This window comes from Trichoplusia ni, assembly GCF_003590095.1.
Source record: "Trichoplusia ni isolate ovarian cell line Hi5 chromosome 5 unlocalized genomic scaffold, tn1 tig00003846_group4, whole genome shotgun sequence".
Taxonomy (NCBI): domain Eukaryota; kingdom Metazoa; phylum Arthropoda; class Insecta; order Lepidoptera; family Noctuidae; genus Trichoplusia; species Trichoplusia ni.
Genome location: NW_020799624.1, coordinates 1 through 19,616, shown reverse-complemented (window position 1 = coordinate 19,616; position 19,616 = coordinate 1). Strand labels below are relative to the sequence as shown.

The window sequence follows — 19,616 nt, the reverse complement described above, 5'->3', positions numbered from 1 at the left end:
TTAGAACCGTAAGTAACAGATGGTCGTTTAAACTTGAAACACGAAAATTAAATCGCAATTTCGATAGGAAAATTGTAGGTACTCACCTGAATTCAATTATAAAAGAAGCACTAGTCCTAAGCCATGTGTGAGCAGGAGTTTTCGTTCTCACTAAGATCTTTTTATATATTTTGACCGACAATACTTAATTAAACAGTTTAATTTAAAACAAATAAACTAAACTAAAGTACGACAATTGTAAATTACCGCGTGCCGTTTAGCGGCGTTTTGTTTCTTAATGTTGGCACTTCGTAATTAGTTACCATAGACAAGAATTAAAAAAGCACATAAAGACAGCTGTTCATGATTATCAGTATAATATTGATAATTTAAAGTTTCTCATAACAATAATGTTTATTTCAGACAGCTACAATTAACACCGCTAATCCAATAGTGGATAGGATCATGGACGATGATTCGGTGGAAGGTGTTGTTATGACTAACAGAGAGGGTAAGCAAAAGTTGAATTTCATATCGGCCGTAGCACTATGAAATTAAAAACAGTCTAGAATCTTCTTCATTGTGTAGCGTATTTTCCTATAACCATGTTATTTTTTCTCAGCCCATAGTTATGAACAGTCTGATTTTTATTTTTATTTTTATTGATTGACGTAGATATTAAGGAACAAAAGTTTTGTAACACTGTAGAACAATAAACTACTCAGATAGTTTGTAACAGATGGAAACAATTGAGATTTATTCAGTCAGCCAAAAGGCATTCGACCTTGAGTCACATTTCATCTCGTGAAAGAGATATCATTTCTAAATCAGACAGAATAAACATTCCGTGAGTATTAATATTAATGTCAAGTCCTTAAAGCCGAGTTTACAACACAAAATATTGTTGTAAAATGTCTGGCGGGGTTCAGAAACTCTCAGTCACAATTCAGAAATATATTTGAGGATGCCTTGTTTATTTAGGTAACTTAATAAGTTTCAGCGTCTTAGGTTCGTTATGACATTAGTATTTCTTCCTGCTATGTTCCTATTTATTACTGGTTAGCACATTGAGCGTTTGCTTTCACTCCCTTTATTTCTTTTTAGTTTTAAATGTTTTACAATACATTCACTTCTCTGTCTCTCTTTGTCTATTATTCCAAGCGTTTCATGCGTTTTGATTATTCAAATAACACCTTTAAGTTACATTACTGTTTTATAATGTATATTAAGATGTACCGAACCCTCTTACTGTGACCCGCTGTCTGTTCGTCCGTATGTCACCAGGCCGCATCCCATAAACCGTGCTAGATATGTGACATATTCGCAGATGATGTCAAAAACTTCATATCACCCAACTCCGTTTTTCTTGACCCTTTTTGATCGGATTCTTAGTGTCGCAAGTACGAATTGCACTTACCGGTTTTCCGTCATAACACTTTTGAACAAACAACCGTTATTTTTGTAGCTACTACTACTAGCGTTAAACTTTGTTTTTTTTTTAATATTTGTTCATGTGAACACTGCTTTACACCAGGGGCTCCAATATTGACGAATGTTAGCGTCACCGGCGCTACGAATTATGGAAGAGCTCTTCATAAGTTCGGCCTGCTGTCACAAATGTACGTCAAGGAATTGGTATGATTCCTTTATATTACTTTGTTTATAACCATATTCACCTTTTGTAGCAATGTTTAAAGTTATAGCAAGGAATAACAGTTTTTGAAAACTAAATCTGTTTACTGTAAAAGACTATATTTTAATGTTTAATTTTTTTTCCACAAACAGATGTTTCTAAATATTTTACATGCGAACGTAACTTCTGTCTCTATCTGTTATAGGGTAATCTTTATTCCTATTTACCCGCTACAGATAAACACCAATTGGTACAAACAATTAGTTAATTGTGAATGTCTTAGTCCAAGCCAAAAACGTTTGTTCCACCGGATAGCCTAGTTGTATAACACCACCCACCAACATGTCCCAGGTTCGATCCCCACGTAGTAAAAACATTTTTTTTGTTCTAGGAAGGCTTGTGCTGAGTCTGGGGGTCTTGTGTTACTAATAATGCTACTTATTTTTTTCTGAATGTTTATTATTGATTATAAAACCTCTCACACAAGAAATAAATTCCTTTGTGCAGAAGTCGACAAAAAGCTTACTATAATAATCGTTGCACTTTATTCTTTATACAGAATCCGACAGAAGAAATAATGATAATACGGATAAGAACAAGGAAGAATGAAATTATGGTGGCACCAGATAAGGAATTCAGTATTGTTGTCATACAGCACGCTCGAGCTCGGCGCAAGGTTAAAGAGAAGAGAGAGAAAAATAAATAAGCGCTTCATTTAGAAGTAATTATACTATTTAATTCTTATGGCATTTTTATGTTATTATTAAAAATAAACCAACAATATAACTGTTGTTTTACTTTAACCTTGTAGCTTATAGCCGTATATTGAACGGTATATCGATCCTATATCCAGCTGTTGTCTATGATAGACCGAGCGAATTGAAATAAGTACGTCATTAGGACTGCACGGATAGCCGAGTGGTTGAGATCACCACGCTAAACCGCGTAGGACAAGCATTAGTGTGACCCGCCAGCTCAAAACTTGCAGCAAAAATAGGCAGCAGGGGACATCGGCACACCATATAGATAGTTGCGATACCAAATTCACCTTAGCGATTCATAGAATGAGTGGATTCATTATTACACCATGAGACAATTCCATCTCCGAGTGAATAGTCTAGCAACCCCTCTCTAGCCAGCCAGTCATGGCAAGAAAAGGGTGGAAGTCCCCTCCAAGTGGAAGCTCCACTACTCAATTTCTACTACAATGTAGCTCGCCACAAGGTGCCTTTTTGTTTGGTGGGTAACCTCATGGACACCCGCCCCGTCGCGGGAGCCACAAGATGTGTACACTCCTACATGAACCTGCATACCTATTCATTTTTTGATGTAGATATATCTCAATGTTTTAAAAGCATACTCGTGCTCATTGTTTCAACCGGATTTTAATAATTGATTCAATTATCCATTGCTTAATTTTTTTTATTGCTTATCGTTTATTTGGTACCTATTGGGTAGTTAGTGTTTCTCCAATGCTACCAATATAATGAAGTATCCGCTTGACGTAACCATAAAGAAAGGTTTATGTTAGCGTTGTCAAGTTTTTCGTTGTTGTTTGACAGACGTTCTCACTCGGCATCTTGGCATGGATGGTTGATGCCAAAACCGCGTGACATAGTTTAATTTATCGAACTTGGTGCTAGAATAAATAGTTTATTGTTATAGCGTTAAAAAATGGCTGAAAAGTATGACAAAAATGGTTACAACAGTAGTGATTTCAAGCGGAATGCGCCGCCAAGACCACAAATGAAATGAACAGAACAAGATGGCGAAGATAATCCCAAAATAAATGAAAAAGCCGGCGAATACATGAGAGAGCTGTTAAGTGAAAAGATAAAACTTAATAATGCTAAGTTTCAATTGTTAGCAAACTTATTGACCAAGGTAAAGTGAAATCATGTTTTTAAATTGTTTATTTCGCATTCTGACGTTAGTAAACTATGCGTCTTGCCGACCGCGGACCGCGTCTTTTTCTTTTTCTATTGAAATATTGAACAATTCCTTGTATTACAATTTCGGTCAGTTTTCGTTGTAAAAGTATTACAAAATAATAAAATTGACTACAGCATAATGAGGCGCATACTTCGAGACGGCGGCGAAACGTCACGAATTAACTGTAAACAAATTCTTGATTATGTATTTATTTTTATGTTTTCTTCTAAACGGGACTAAAAATGAACTAAAGCAAGTCCAACGTTACAGTTGAACGTTTATTTGGTATACATGTTGTGGTTATGATATATTCATGGTCATTGAACTCATAATGATGCCATCTGCCAAGCTATGTGGCAATGTGTGCCAACTTCACCTGTTTAGCATTTAAACTAAAATAGATAAGAGCTGTAAGAAAGTAGCTAACAAACCTGCATATCATCAATTTAACTATAATAAAAATGTTCAAATATTACAGTATTGATTATTTTGAGGTCACTGACACTTATCTAGGTTGCAAAAAAAAGAAGTTCAATGATTCATTGTTTTGAACTTGTAACTTTATTAAACTTTTATTCTAAGTATGATTATTGCAGTTATCGAAAAATCACAATGTGGTCAGTTGTTTGTATAGCAAGCCTTTTAAGACAAAAATTTCATAAATTTATCAATGCAGTATCATACAGAACAGATATAGATAAATACCACATGTTTATCACTCAGAAAATACTTTCTTTTTGTTTATATTAATAGCTATAACTCTTCCAAGTGCCAAATAAATGTATACATGCAAAATAAAGGTCTTTGCAACTAAGTAATAATCTTCAATGATAACATAGTTTGTAATTAAAGATAAGACTCATTAAAACATTTAATATATTACCTTATGCTCTACTCTTTGACCTACCACTATAAAGTGTAAGCAACAAAATCACATCTCAAGGATGTCCTGACTAAGGTCTACTGCCACAACTATAATATGTATGTAAATATAAATGAATCTACTGTTTGTTATTGTTATTATTGCCAAACGGGAAGAACAGCAGAACTAATAAACTTAGCTAATTTAGTTTTCTTTACGAAATATCAATGAACTGCACAGAACTTACTTTGTTTCACTGCAGCATTGGAAGTTTTACAGCGTATGTGTGAAATATTTTCACAAAATGCTATCATTTCTACCACAACCATATTTAACTAAATACATTCCCTTTTTTATTTATTAATAATGTCCTGTCTTCTTTCCAGAGGTCACGAAAGTCCAGGCTTCTGGTAGGATACCTAGCAAGGACTCAAAATACTTGGATGTATTCCGTGACAAACCCGCCAAGGTTGTTGTCAAGGTCTTGGTGCCTGTTAAGGAGCATCCTAAGGTAAATACCATATATCAATAGATAAGGACAACAGATCAAAGCAATATAAAGTAATAGTACTTTTTATTGAATGTAATTTGATTAAAACAAAAATTGTAGTTCTTAAATGAATCTGGTTAGGGAAGCCATACCCTACACAGCTGGGAAAAGGCTGGCATGATGGTAATTTAATTATTAATGAATATTAAAATCATGTGAATTATAAACAAATAATCACAAGAACAAAGATTGATTAGTTTTCTTATAACATGAAGTTAAAATTTTACCTATGAATGATAATGATATTAAATATTAAATGATAATAAACATTTTTTTCTTTACAGTTCAATTTCGTTGGCAAGCTACTCGGCCCTAAAGGTAACACAATGAAGCACCTCCAAGAAGAAACCATGTGCAAAATGGCTGTACTAGGTAGAGGATCTATGAGGGACAGGTAATTATATCATAATCAACTTTAACTAATGCTATTCACCAGAAAGAAAGTTCTTGTGTTTCATACAATAGGTAATGAGTTCTGGCATGTTCATATAAATAAAATTAAATACTTTCACAGTTCAAGTAGAAAAAAATTGCTTATAGCTTTACTCTGGAGTAATTTCGACTTCAGCGTTCTCCAAAAAGACATGTAAAAGTGGTAAAATATCCTATTTGCCGAAGAAATTATTTCATTTCATACATTCTTAAACAAATCTTTAATTCATTCTAGACAAAAGGAGGAAGAGTTCCGTAACTCTTTGGACCCCAAATACGCGCATTTGACAGACGAGCTGCATGTGGAGATCAGTGCCATCGCGCCGCCGGCGGAGGCGCACGCGCGCATCGCGTACGCTCTGGCCGAAGTCAAGAAGTATCTGGTACCGGACACCAATGATATGATCTGGCAGACTCAGATGAGGGATATTGAGAGAGGAGGTGAGTCATTGTAACATTACAATAGATTGCTTTAAGATTTACTCTTTTATGATGTAATTTTGACTTGCGTCAGGTAGTTAAATGGAGTTGGTCACCACACCAAATTAACTTGTGTGCCACATGAGTCAAACACTCGCTTAAGACAACATTTTTTCTAGTTGAAATCTTTAGCTACCAATTCTGTATTTTATAATCCTAATCATATTAGAATAAAATTAAATCAAGTTGTTAAATGGATGTTCAGGTAGCTCGTGGCACCCTGCAGGTCCGTCGTCGGTCCCGGCGGGCCCGCGCGGCGCCCGGCCGCCGCCGCGCCTGCCGCCCGCGCCGCCGCTGCAGCGCGCCATGCCGCCCAAGAACAAGGTCATCAGCATCCTCGACCGCGCGCGCACCGCCATGGAGACCTCCTATCCTTACGATGACGTGTACGCTCAGCAGCCGGAGCCGCCGGTATGTAGCACATTAGTAATGTTATGTTCTCTTATGCTAAGCTGATTGAAAATAATATTAAAAAAGATATGTTTATAAAAACTTACAATAGCTAAGTTAAGTCTTAATTATATTACTACAAATAAAAAATGTATACATTTTCTGACTGAAAATGAGGCTTTCTTATCATTTATGTTATTGAGACTAGTCAGCATTGATTAAAATCTTGACTCACTGTCAAGTGTACACACAGTACACAACCAGCACGACTAGCTTAACCAGTAACAACCATATTGTACTCCGTAGATCCGCGGTCCAGTACGTGGCGCGGCGCCTGAGTCTGACTTCTACTACGAGCGCAACCACGACCGCTACTACGAGGACGACAGCTACGGCTACAAGGAGGACGCGCGCGAGTACAAGTCAGCGCGCGCGGTGGGCACGCGCCGCGCCGCGCCCATGCACGCCGCGCCGCGACACTACGCGCGGCCCGAGCCCTACGCGCGCCCGCCCAAGTAGACCCGCTTGACGTTCGTATTTGTTTTAGTGCACGACGCCAAGCACTCCAAGATCACCTGAAACTCGCCGATATTGCACACTCATCACAGAGATAAGAATAAATACCATGTAATGAATTGTCTGGCCAAGTGTATTGAGGATGTGATTATGCAATTTCGCCGATTTTTGGTACACTCATGTTCATTTTAAATTAAAATAATTGTTATTTTGTTATCCCACACAATTTTATCCCATTTAATACCTGGACACGGCGTTCGTGCACACCTTTTATTTCGCTTTATTACTAACTTTTTTGGGATCATATTCTATTTACGTTGCCTATTTAATTTATATTGATTTCTCATCTACATTCGATAAATAACCTGTCTAAATAACACATTTTAATTTGCAGGACGATAAAAAAGCGCTCCCACTAATACCGGTGAGTAATTAGGTTGTATTGGAACTAAAAACAAGAACAATTAAAAACTGACGGAAAATAATGAAGAACTAATTAAACCTAAAACCTACAGAAGACAAACAATACAACTTCTAAGTACACAAAATGTCTGACAATCTGCTAAAGCTAGTTATAATTTTGACAAAACTCACAAATAATTGTGTGTTGTCTATTAAAAGCAATACTGATTAGTAAAAATCGTATAAAAATATTATGTTGACAAAAGAATTATTTTATTTTTGTTTTCTTTTATAAACAGCATTTAAGCATGTCAGTGCTGCTAATTTAAAAATGTATAATGCGAAGCCGAATTCGCTATGATCGACATAAAACTTTATATGTAAATTCCAAAAAGCAACTTAAAAAAACTTTGTTAGTAAGTAATTTTTAATAATACTAGTTCTATTAAAACAATTTCAACATGTTTTGTTAGTTAATGTAAAAGCACATAGAATATAGCTAACCATAGAAAGATGCGGGCCATAAAAGTTACAAATGTATCTAAAAAGGTTTTGCACTTTCTTAAAATATAAGGTATGTTAAAACATGTTGAACAACAGAAAATATAAATGTATTCAATTTTTGTGTGACTATGAAATAAATTAATAAACAAAAATAACAATCTTTAATTTTGAGTAGTATCTAATTGGTATTACAACCCAAAAACTTAAGTAAAAATTGACAAAACAATATAGGAATCTTCATCAATGAAATCGTTTGACAAAGTAGATGATAAATACTCATTTGCAGATTAAGTATTTTTATAACTCAATGTATTTTATAAACAATATGATCACGAGAAGTATGCAAGAGTAAAAACACGACAAGACTAATAAAGGTTTGGACAAATTAAACGACCCTTTGTAAATATTCTAAAACCATAAATAATATAGCAATATTACAGTTCTCAATCATGGTTATTTAAACAGTGCTCATTAAAAATATGGATTTAAAGCAAGCACATGAATAAAAAAAGATTGAACGTTGGATTGAAGAAACAATCAGATGGCGCACAATTGATAATCTTCACAATGTTACAAAACCTAAAGTATAAATCATTCATTTTAATAAAATACTACCAAGTGGACAGGAGTTCAAAATTCGACCTCCTGGGGGTAAGTACTTGCTCAGTGGCGTGTTTTTGTTACAGATTATTAATATTAAAATTGTTTTTAATAACTGCACTGATTGCTGTTAACTCGAAACAGACTAATTAATCTTATTATCTATTTTTTCTCAATCAAAAAAGTAAAAAAACGCGTCATCTAATATTTTCTACATTTGTGTAGCCATCTAGCTTGTGATAAGATTTTACAGATTGACCTACCGTAGAACGGGATGTATAAAAAAAAACATTTCTAATTTGTTTAAAAAATTGCTTAAAGCCTATGAAGTGAAAATAAAATCAAGGTTGTGACTTCAAATTTTCCCAGATCAATTAAAAATTTAATGTAAGTTTGCGCTTTGACTTTTCATAAAAAAATGTCATCTGGCTGGCTAACACAAGTGTATAATTTATATGAAATCATTGTTTACAAACTGAAGGTGCAGGTTGTTTGAATATAATCAACGTCAACTCAGATTACTTCTCGGATGTTTTCAGATTGGAAATAAAATATTCATTATCTTTATATGCTTTTTTTATTTATTATCCTACGAAACCCACTCCAATGCTCTCTTATATGAATAATTAGAAATAAAACTAGTTAATAGTGTACAAAGTAAATATTTATTAGTGTTCTTACATCATAAAATAAATACAAAGTCATAAATATCATTAGGTTTTTTTTTACTTGATGTGAGCCAAACATTACCTACTGGTGCAGAATATTTAGCCATTTTATAAAATAATGAAGCTATCCTTACTACTAATACAAAGTTGCAACTTAGACCAATAAACTGTTTTTCTTTTTCTTGCAATTGAAACCCAAGCAAACAAACTCGGTATTTTTTTTTAATTCATTTTGCGGTGCCAGGGTATTGCAAGATGGCACTTACCAAAGACAATATTTTGTTCTTAAGGTAGTATTAAGTTATTCTTAGTAATAATTTCAAAGCTTAAAATTACAATAAGTGAGACCTAAATTAGTGAGTTCTACTGCAATGGCTGATTTCAATCAGAGCTTAAAAGTATACAGAAAGATCTTTTCTATATCACTGCAAATATCTGTTTCCTGAAAACAATATTAGCAGTATTTTAAGTCTAGATTTTAAGCCATCCAATAGATCCTCAGTTCAGAGTTAATCTGAAGTATTCTGTATGACAATGAGTATAAATTCACGATCTGGTGCAATTAGAATCTCGTGTCTCCTACTCCTCACACGGAGGAATGTCAGCTCATTTGTGGAATCCTGAAAATTTTGCAATTTTATGTCAGTTCTATCCATCAAAACGTTTACACCACAATTTTATCCATCCAACATCAATGTATTTCTCATGAATTGCCAAGCATTAGACATTTTCCTGTTTTTTTTTACAAAAGGGCTGGTAGTTAAGTTCAAGGTTCTATTATTTGTAGTGATATTCTTATTAGACAGCTAAAAATGCACATATTAGAATCAAATATTACCATTTCCCTCACAACATTCCTGGCTTTTTCAGTAAGCTGACCGATCAAACCAGAATACAGAACAGATGTCGCATTGTCCAGCGAACTTTTGATGGGTATACCTGAAATTAGAAAGTATACGATTAACAATCTTACGCATCCATAACAACACTTTTATTGCGTTCTTTGATATTGATCGGGGTAAACAAAGGGGTGGAACGCCTTAATTTAAAATATTAAGCCAATGTAACCATGGAAATATGCGAGAATCGACCAAACCTTCGTGGTTCACTATGATAACTCCCATTACCCCCTTATGGGCCTGAATCCTCTTGATTGTGTCTTCCACTTCGGTCGCCTGCAAGTTATATGAATCAATTATTAAGATAATACACTTTGAAACACAAATTCTTTAGAAATAACGAGTAAATACCATTTTTTCTTGTATTCACTGTTTAATCACTTGATGACAAACCCTGAACGAATGGAGTAAACGAACTGAATGATGATAACTGTTGACGCTTGTCAGTGTCAACGCCGACAGAAGTACCCTAGTTACCAATCCAAAAAACACTTTCTCAGAATTAGTGTACATACTTTAAACAAATTAATGATCTGATAAAAGATTGACTGATTTTATAAAAGAATATCGATGGAGAAATGTTAATACAAAATGTTTTTATTTGTGAAAAAAACTAACATTTAAGTTCCATCAATTTTGTTAAATAAAATCGACTACGGATAACTTTTCATGACTAGCCTGACGTTTCCATTTGTAACCTGTGCCCTGGCAGCGGGCGTTATTGAATCAAGGAACCGAAGAACTTATTATTTCTTTTCTTTTTGTTTTCAGAGATGTTAATGTTTATTTTCCAAAAAGACATAAGTAATAACAAGAGAAAAGGTTCGATTAAAATTACCTCAAGTTAAAATGCCTTTGTTTTGAGGAAACAATGAACGAAAGCGCTGCCGAATGCTCGGAAGCTTTGGATCCTCGCGTTCAGGTAAATGTAATCGATATTTTCTGGGGTTTATTATCTAAAAGGATTGCATTGGTAGTGTGAAATACCTGCTAGTTTGGTCCAGAAATGATTACACGAAACTAACATACTACGACGCAGCATGTTTTATATCATAAAATAGTTTTTCTTGTAAGATTCAGATTGGAATCGAGCGGCGATCATCTGTTTTTGTTATGCAACAGAAATTAAAGCCAATCGGACTTGAAACTTGTAAACAGATATGGGCTTTTAATAAGTCTAGTATTATCTTAGTGTAAATAATATTATTAAACGTAAATAACAAAAAAAATTACTTAATAAGAAGAAGTTAGGGTGATATTAGTTGATTACAATATTATATTTTTTTATAGTTGCGTAGAAAACTTTTTGAAACAAATAGGTGTCCTATATACTATATAATAAACTATTAAGTTATATCCAGTTGACAAGCATTTTTAACATATTTAAGTATTAATTATTATAAAAAGTAAGCAGCAAAAGTTCAAAATCTATTAAATTTTCTACTTGAACCTCTTTTCTCATTATATGCTTATCTAATTATTATTCTCTTGGTTTATGATATGTATGGCATAAAGAAGCAAAGCTCCCATACCCTTCACACACTATAGAAACCATAACACACTAGTCCTCTTACTATAAACTGAAATTTCAAATATGTCTGCTTCATTCACTTACCTACATCAAAACACTTCCACAGATTGAATTAGAGAGGCTCAACACAGCTACAGATGAGATCAACCGGCTTGAGGTTGAGCTGGACGAGGCCCGGCTGGCGTTCCGGCGCCTGCTGGCTGAGGGCCACCTCCGGATTCAGCAGCTCACCAAGAAGTTGGGAACTAGTGTGCACAAGGCCCGCCCTTACTATGAAGCTAGGTTTAGAGCTAATATTGTAAGTATATCTGAGTAAAAATTACTATTATAAAAACTTTATAAGCATTTAATAATAGCTATGCTTATGCCAAGAATAAACAAGGTTTTTTTAACATGAGAAGGTGAAGACACTGTACAAGAGATTAAGATTAAATATATAGTCTTAGACATAACTATCCAACTGTACTACTTATTATACTGTATGCAGACTGCATTGCATGGATAGCAGGGTGGTGAAGTCACCGCGCCAAAACTACTGCGCGCGACATATCGCGGCTTCAATCACCGCCATTGTTTGCAGTCCTATCCATATAGAGAAGGATTCAGTATTGGTCACAGACATTGAAAGCAAGCCTTCAATACATTTTAAACACGACATAAGCAGCAAACTGCTGTTTAACTGTAATCTATAAACAAAAGTATAAAAATAATATTTTCTATTCTCAGACATCACAAGAACTCCAAACAGCAACGATTGCGTACGACAAGGCGAACAGCGCTCACGCAGCGGCACGCGAGATGGTGTACCTCGCGGAGCAGGGGCTGGCGCGGCTCGCGGAGGGCAACGCGGGCCTCACGCTCGACCCCGCCTGGCAGGAGATGCTTAACCATGCCACGCATAGAGTCAATCAGGTTGAATAGTTGTAACAGAATTGTTCTATAGTCATTTTAAATTGGTGATGACGACCAATAAGATCATGTAATTTTCCTTTATTACGACAAGGTATGTTTCAGTTTCAAGCAATTTGCTCAGAATACAGTGTCTAGAGATTTTCACTTTGCAGAGGTCCAGTTGGCGCCAGGTTATCACTTACTGTTTGTCCCACCTAAAAATAACATATGGTTTTTGTCAGTTTCAGACTAGATTTCATTTTACTCCATCGACAAAGTTTTGCGTTACGTGATTTCCATGATTTTGATCGTAGAAATTATGTCTAGAATGCAGTACAAAAGCAAAACGAATAAGAGTTGGCTTGATAACTCACTATTATCAAGCGAATGCTTTTACGATTTACCTACCAGTAAAAACCTGAGTGAGTGTCTAATGAGAATATATAGTTGTATATATTCTCATTAACGCCCTCTCACTTCCCATTTACAAAAGATCTTGCATAACAAGGTCGCTTCTCTACTGAATCATTTCGTGTCGTAGGCGGAGAGCGACCGCGCCAACGCTACGGTGACACAACGCACGAAGTCGGCCGCGCACCGCGCCGCCACCGCGCTGGTGCAACAGCTGCAGAGCGGACTTAAGAGGCATATCGCCAAGTCCAGGTCAGTCGTATGGATTTGTGGTAAGGTCCATTTTGGCGCCATATTGTAACGTGTTTCATGCTGCTTAGGATTGATTTTCAATCGTCCGTTTTTAATAAGTAATTCCATTGATAAATTCTATTTTTTGATGATTGAATACCACCTTACTGTAGTGATTTGTCTTAACTAAAGTCCATTATTTGGACTTCGATTGTAGATTGAATGGATTTATAACTTTAATACTTCATTATAAAGTCCAATGCACTACCAAACGTAAAAAAAATGCATATGTTCTATATTATTTACCTAAAATCTTATAGTTATTTTCTCAGTCTTTAACTCCTCACACACTTAAGAGAATGCTTAGATAATGCTTGCGATTGCAAAATAATTTGTTTTCCTTCTAAATGCAAGTTTGGATTCTATTTATCTTGTAGATGTGAAATTAGTTTAGACAATATTTCTAAAACTAACATAATGTAGTTGGGTACAGTCAAATACTATTATTAGCTTTCCTTAGTCAGTCAGCCACTTTAACAGAGGGCGTACGACTATCTCTTCCACAACAGGGCCCCAATTCTGCTATTTACAATGGCAGATAAATGAATGGAAAATGGATTGAATTTATACTATTCGAATTATTCTAAGCATTTTTCCGACACAATACTTCGAAATTCAGTACGGGGCGGAATACTCTCGGTCAATAGAATGAATTTTCAATTATTGTGTTGGCAAAATACTGAAGAGAATAGGAATAGTTTCAAATTAATTCAAGTTGCCGTTCATTCATCGGCCATTGTAAATAGCAGAATCGGGGTCCAGCAATAACATAACTCTTAAGACGTGATGGTAGTCCCGCAGGCCTCGCAGACTACAGACTATTTGTCTGTCCATTGGTCAGGACGCTTAGAAAGAAAACCAATTAGTTTTATTAGTCTCTAAGGCGCATCTATGTATTATAAAGTTGAATTTGCACTTAAAATTCAATTTGTTTTCTAACTTATTTATTTATTACTTAGTAAATGATTACAATAATAAATAAATATAAAACAACACAAATGAAAGTGTGTACGGTGAGAGATGTAAAGTAAATTACACCTAAAATAGTATTTGACTGTATTCGAACGTTGATACTAACCCCGCACAATACTCGCTTCACTAGTCGCACTTTGCTCTTCCACAGGCCTCGCCGACCGCATCGACATGCTCACTATTGGTACAGCATTTTTTTATTATGCATGTTTTTAGTTTTATTGGTTTGATGTTTACAGGTAGGTATAGAAAAGATAACTATCTAAAAAGAGAATTCCTTAGTTGTAAGGATTCGTATTTGTACTAATTCTAATTAATTTCATTATCATTTTAATTAGTTATGTACTAATTAATAAAAGGTCGGATAGTACATAACTAATTAAAATGATAATGAAATTAATTACTTATGACCAAATAAACTATGGGTACCCTTCGGAACGTTAATTACCTGTAAACATCATGCTGTCTGTTTGTCTGCACATATAGATCTAGACAAGAACACGAAGCAATTGAGCTTCAGTCAAATTAACTGACTTGACAAATTGTTAAGAGTATTGCATGTATTTTGTAGCATAGTCACTTCGTAGCAATAGTTATTGGTTAAATGTTAAGTTGGCTTGCCTTAGCTAACGCGTCACGTAAGTTTCAAAATGTTAAGTCATAACCGCTCACAGAACATTCATACACAGCGTACTAAAACAACGGGGTTCGATTCCCCCAAAAACATTTTTTTTTGGAACAAAGACATACTTAGTTGTTGAACAAAACCTGCACTTGATTTGCAAACGCACTAAAAAGGTATTTATTTATTCAATTTTATCTTTCAAGCTAACAGATGATACATCCAAAACGCTGATAAGATTAACAGTTCAGTATATCATGGTCATTTTGTTTAATATACAATTTCATTTAATATTCAATCACAAGTATAATGTCCTTAACTTCTAAAAAGGTATATCCCAGAAATCTTATGTCGGCTCGTAAGTGTATCATGTCTTTAAAAGTCTCCGCTTAAACTTGATATAATTCCAGACCATACTTCGAAGAGAAGGCCCGCATCAATACAGCGCTAGAGAGCCAGAAGGCTCGCATCCAGACCCTGGAGGAGCAGGTGGCGGAGGCCAAGCAGCAGTACTCCTCGGCCCTGAGGAACCTCGAGAGGATCTCCGATGAGATACACCGGCATAGGTCTAGGAGACAGTCGGCTAGGCATGGTGAGGATGGAATTAAACTACCTTTGGACGTAATGATGGGGATAGTAACTGATTGGACTGTTGGCGTGGTGGTTAGTGACGTGACTCTTAAATGCTAAACTGCAGGTTGTAGGTTCGATTTCCATTTACGCTGAGTCGGATTTGCTACGTTGACAGTCCTGGGTTTTGGAAAGACTGCCGCACCCCTATTCGCTGTAAAGCATGAAAAATTTAATGAATTATAGAACTTAATTAGTGGAACTTTTAACAATCGTAATCTGCATACTTTTTTTTTGTATTTACTCGTGGGCGCGTAGGATGATAGGAGACTCGAACAAAAAAAAAAAACAAATTTTGCCTTCCTTAAAATTTTGATGCCATAGGCCCAGACCCACTGGGTTAAAGGGATATCCGACCTTTTATTAAATGAAAGGTCAATGAAAATAACCAGAAAGGATGACAAACTAATAAAAGAAAACACGATTTTCCCAGCAGAAATCGACCGCTCAACAATAACAGACACAGCCAGCGATACCAACACGACGTGTAGCGACAAGCTTGAGGAGCTGTGTGAGAGCAGCTCCGACGCGAGCGTGCGCGAGTGGCTGCGGCGGGCGGCCGACGCGCAGCGGCCGCGCCAGCAGGACAACGACACCTGGACTGAGATAGACCTGGACTACTCCAGCCCCGAGGAGGTATGTACGTGGTGTCAAGGAACAGGACTGGATGTTAACGTTTAGACATGTAACAGGCGTGTACTGTTATATCTTGACCTTTCGATCGGGTAGCATTGACAGTCGCCGCTTCTGCGATGGTTAGGGCAATTGAAATTATAATATTTTTTTTTTATATAAAAAACTACTTCCCCCAGCAATGAATTTATTCCTTATGACCTATGACACAAAACATTTATAATTGAACTTTTTCTATTCTCTTACATTTAAAGTGTTATATTATTATAACGTCTAATCTGTAGACATGCAATCACTCCCGCAGTAAGGAAATAAATCATTGTGTTGCGGAGGGTTTCACAAACACACCCTGATTAGGCCTCTGTCTCTTGTCTACACCTAAGCGATAATCGCCTAAAGCGAGCGACAACACAAAGTTGCGAAAAAATCGGCACACCTCGCGCAGCGCGCCCATGAGTCAATAAAAAACCCATTATTAAATTGAGGTTCAAACTACAACATTGCTCACACTCCCAGGTGAGTTTCGAGAAGTGTTCCCTCCGCGGGCGCAGCACCCCCTCGGCGTGGTCCCCGGCCAGCCCGGGCGAGTCCCGCGCGTCGGCGGCGGACCCGCGCCGCATCATCCGCGCGCCCGGGCCCGCCCCGCCGCCGCGCGACCCGCCGCCGCGCCGCCCCAGCCTCGACGCGCTGCTGCACGACACCGGCGAGAAGGTCAAGGAGATGTTCCAAGGTCAGGCCACACACACTCTACTATACAGCTATTAGATCAGAGGAATGAAAGACAGCAATAGCTGGGTCCGCAAACATGATCATATCGAATGAAAAAGTCAATTCATATTGACAAGTGACTCAATCTTGTCATTGCAAAAGAATGGAATGATTGTATAATAATTATTATTCATCACGATCGATCTGATAGGTTAGGTTCCAAGCTGTCGCGAATGGTAAAAAGTATTTTAATTTGTCCTATTTGAAGTATGTATTCTTGAAAGGCTTAAATGAATATACTAATCTGTATACTGGCTAGTCGTAATTTAAAATGTACTAATTGAAAATTGTACGACTAGCCACAGACCAGTATACTGATTAGTATATTCATTTAAGCCCTTCAAGAACTTAAACAATTCAATGCAACAAAACCATTGCAACATTTCATTCGACGTCAACGCCATCTATCGTGCTTTGTACGCTATACGATATTTATACACTATATTTCCGTCATCAACATAGGGAGATTTCGATAAATATGCGTGAATAAACCATTCTTAAATAAATATTCAGCTTTCCGTGTTTCGGAAGGCACGTTAAATTGTGAGTTCCGGCTGTTATTCCTACATCATTGACAGTCGTTACAGGTAGTCAGAAGCTTGAAAAGTCTGACAACCAGTCTCGACAACCAAGGGGTATGAGGAGGGGGTTGAGGAGGTCAGATAGGCAGTCGCTCCTTGTAAAACACTGGTACTTAGCTGAAACCGGTTAGACTGGTAGCTGACCCCAACATAGTTGGGAAAAGGCTAGGCCGATGATGATGAAGCAATTATTCAGTTACTCACTTCCCTATACACGCCAGGCCTGTCCCTGTTCGGCGAGCGTCGCGGCTCGTCGTCGGCCCCGCGCTCGCCGCGCTCGCCGCGCTCCCCGCGCCGCGCCGCCTCCGCCGCCTCCTCCGCCGGGGACGAGCGCTACTCCGACACCGACAGCCTCGCCAGGTACACACTACACACTAGCAATACGCACAATATAGCTGTTAGCATGGCACTGGCTAGATAATAATATAGCAAAGGATAAAGGTAGATTTGATGGTCAAAATTAAACTTTAAAGTTATTGGAAGGTAAGTATTTTTGTTTGGTCAAATATTTTTAAACTTTCAGTCATAGTTTTATTTTAATGACATGCTAAAACTTTGCACCATATGAATGTATTTATGTTCTTAAACTTCAGTTACTGAGAGATTTAAATTAAGCATATTTTTATACTTTTTAATTGATAACAGCAAAACTGTTTCCATATTATAATACCTACATAAACGCTTACCGAATGGGCTGGTTCCATGATGCCCAGGCAGAGAATCGTAGAAAGACTTTCCGGGAGCTCTTGCCCGGCAGTGGGACACAGTTGGCTAGTTAAAAGAGACATAATACAGTTTTTTTATCCCTTTAACTTATCTATTTATCCGACAGTGTGGAGATGCTAACAGACGATCAGATCGCCTCCCTGATGCTGGACGCGCAGCTGGAGGCCGTCTGCGAGCGCCTCGCGGGCGTAGCGCACGACAAGCACGAACACGACGCACGGTGAGGTATAGGGGAGATCACGCATTATACTGAAACATATAGATTTGATTGGGGTAATGATATTGATGAGTTGAGAAACAATATCTGCAAAATTATTGAATTAGAAATTGAAAACAGACTGACAAATATGTTTAAGGATTTAATACTCCATGTCCCAAAAATATAGTTAATCTCGTTACCAGATTCAAAATCGCCAACCAAACCACGATCATGTTATTTTTCACACTGTATCCTAATTTTCAATTCTAAACCGACTCTAATTTAAACGATTATATTCTAACTCTGGAAACAGTTTATTTTTCTTTTACCTCCTGGGTGATAAAAGAAAAATCAGCTCCCATACTATGTCATAGAAAACATAACATTACACAAAGTTTAATATACATTTGATCTTAAAATACTCGCTTAAAGAAAAACTGTTTAAAGTTCTACTAAAACCCAAACTAACAATACAAATTATTTTCAGGCCAACAACCGCGGTGAAAACAATAGTTTAGAAACAGTGAAACAAACCAATACGCTTAGTAAGTCTTTAGTACATCGAGATACGCATTCCATTACACTATGTAGTATTAACACTACCACTGACTTGTAAACTGCCTTTTTTACAATAGCGATGATGACTGGGTATAAAAAGAAAAAATCTCATTAGTCCCTCAGTTAGATACTTGAAAAGTATTAGACACGTATTTTTTCCTTTTTCAGAAAAACTAGAATTGACAAAGATTAACTGCTTTAAAGTTTAGGAGAAGGGCTTGTGACGTAACGATTGAGTAAAATTTATACTCAATCGTGACGTCACGCGTAAGTTTCATTCACTGTAATTTGGTGAATTCATGTTTGCGGGACAAATTAAAAAATACGTATCCATTATTATACAAAAAACTACAAGACGGACACTGCAAAGAAATAGTCATCATCCCTATATGTTAATGTCGTTATCTAATTGTAAACAAAAAAGTTTACAATACGTTAATCTCTGGTCTTCTAATTATACATTTGTTGAACTATAAGAGTTTGATATATTTCCATAAGGATCATGACAATTTCTTTTTTAATGTCCGTTTTGTAGTTTAATGAGTTATAATGGATACGTATTTTTTCTTTTGTCCTGCAAACAATTGATTTTATTGACAGTGAATGGAATTAACGTGTGACGACACTTCTGTGTATAAATTTGCGAAGTCGTTTCGTCACAATATCTAAATTTTAAAGGACATTGTCTTTGTCAATTTTAAAATTTCTGATTAATTAAAAAAAATACGTGTCTTTTATTTTTGTATGTGACGGTCTAAAAAAGATTTTTCCTTTTTACTGCAGTTATCATCCTTGTTGTAAACAGTACATTTTTGTCCCGTCTTAATTATAAACATTACCTATTTATTATCTTAGTTTATAACAATAAGTACATTTTCATTTAATTATACTGGGCCATGTCTCTGTCAATTTAAATTAAAATTAAAGTTCCCTTTTTATTATTACAAAAAAAATAA

The 19,616-nt window shown here is 36.2% G+C and overlaps 3 protein-coding genes and 1 pseudogene across 3 annotated transcripts; 3 read left to right on the top strand and 1 right to left on the bottom strand.

Annotated features, from left to right (window-relative positions):
- Positions 1-377: 377 nt before the first annotated feature.
- Positions 378-2,398, top strand: LOC113506228 (dynein light chain roadblock-type 1-like). Its single transcript, XM_026889068.1, has 3 exons — positions 378-490; positions 1,514-1,614; positions 2,172-2,398. Exons 1-3 carry the CDS (start codon positions 445-447, stop codon positions 2,316-2,318), a joined length of 294 nt encoding a protein of 97 aa, XP_026744869.1. The 5' UTR covers positions 378-444; the 3' UTR covers positions 2,319-2,398.
- A 759-nt stretch (positions 2,399-3,157) lies between these two features.
- On the top strand, positions 3,158-8,845 carry LOC113506226 (annotated as a pseudogene).
- Positions 8,846-9,009: 164 nt separating this feature from the next.
- On the bottom strand, positions 9,010-10,304 carry LOC113506227 (dynein light chain roadblock-type 2-like). The gene is made up of 4 exons (XM_026889067.1): positions 10,199-10,304; positions 10,045-10,123; positions 9,787-9,887; positions 9,010-9,568 (listed from the first exon to the last, which is right to left on the bottom strand). The coding sequence occupies exons 1-4, from the start codon at positions 10,199-10,201 to the stop codon at positions 9,458-9,460; spliced, it is 294 nt and encodes a 97-aa protein (XP_026744868.1). The 5' UTR covers positions 10,202-10,304; the 3' UTR covers positions 9,010-9,457.
- A 277-nt stretch (positions 10,305-10,581) lies between these two features.
- Positions 10,582-18,796, top strand: LOC113506229. Its single transcript, XM_026889070.1, has 10 exons — positions 10,582-10,769; positions 11,485-11,676; positions 12,105-12,290; positions 12,811-12,932; positions 14,976-15,157; positions 15,632-15,831; positions 16,345-16,558; positions 17,399-17,537; positions 18,010-18,123; positions 18,590-18,796. Exons 1-10 carry the CDS (start codon positions 10,719-10,721, stop codon positions 18,618-18,620), a joined length of 1,431 nt encoding a protein of 476 aa, XP_026744871.1. The 5' UTR covers positions 10,582-10,718; the 3' UTR covers positions 18,621-18,796.
- The last annotated feature ends 820 nt before the right edge of the window (positions 18,797-19,616 follow it).

Bases quoted from the DNA above. Each gene is read 5' to 3' on its own strand.
- LOC113506228 (XM_026889068.1), top strand. From the start codon at position 445: ATGGACGATGATTCGGTGGAAGGTGTTGTTATGACTAACAGAGAGG. The intron at 491-1,513 runs GTAAGCAAAAGT...GCTTTACACCAG, and splicing joins TGTTATGACTAACAGAGAGG to GGGCTCCAATATTGACGAAT. The intron at 1,615-2,171 runs GTATGATTCCTT...TTCTTTATACAG, and splicing joins AAATGTACGTCAAGGAATTG to AATCCGACAGAAGAAATAAT.
- LOC113506227 (XM_026889067.1), bottom strand. The intron at 9,888-10,044 runs GTTTGGTCGATT...TTCTAATTTCAG, and splicing joins TATCATAGTGAACCACGAAG to GTATACCCATCAAAAGTTCG. The intron at 9,569-9,786 runs GTAATATTTGAT...CAAAATTTTCAG, and splicing joins GGAATGTTGTGAGGGAAATG to GATTCCACAAATGAGCTGAC.
- LOC113506229 (XM_026889070.1), top strand. From the start codon at position 10,719: ATGAACGAAAGCGCTGCCGAATGCTCGGAAGCTTTGGATCCTCGCGTT. The intron at 10,770-11,484 runs GTAAATGTAATC...ACACTTCCACAG, and splicing joins CTTTGGATCCTCGCGTTCAG to ATTGAATTAGAGAGGCTCAA. The intron at 12,291-12,810 runs GTTGAATAGTTG...TTCGTGTCGTAG, and splicing joins CCACGCATAGAGTCAATCAG to GCGGAGAGCGACCGCGCCAA.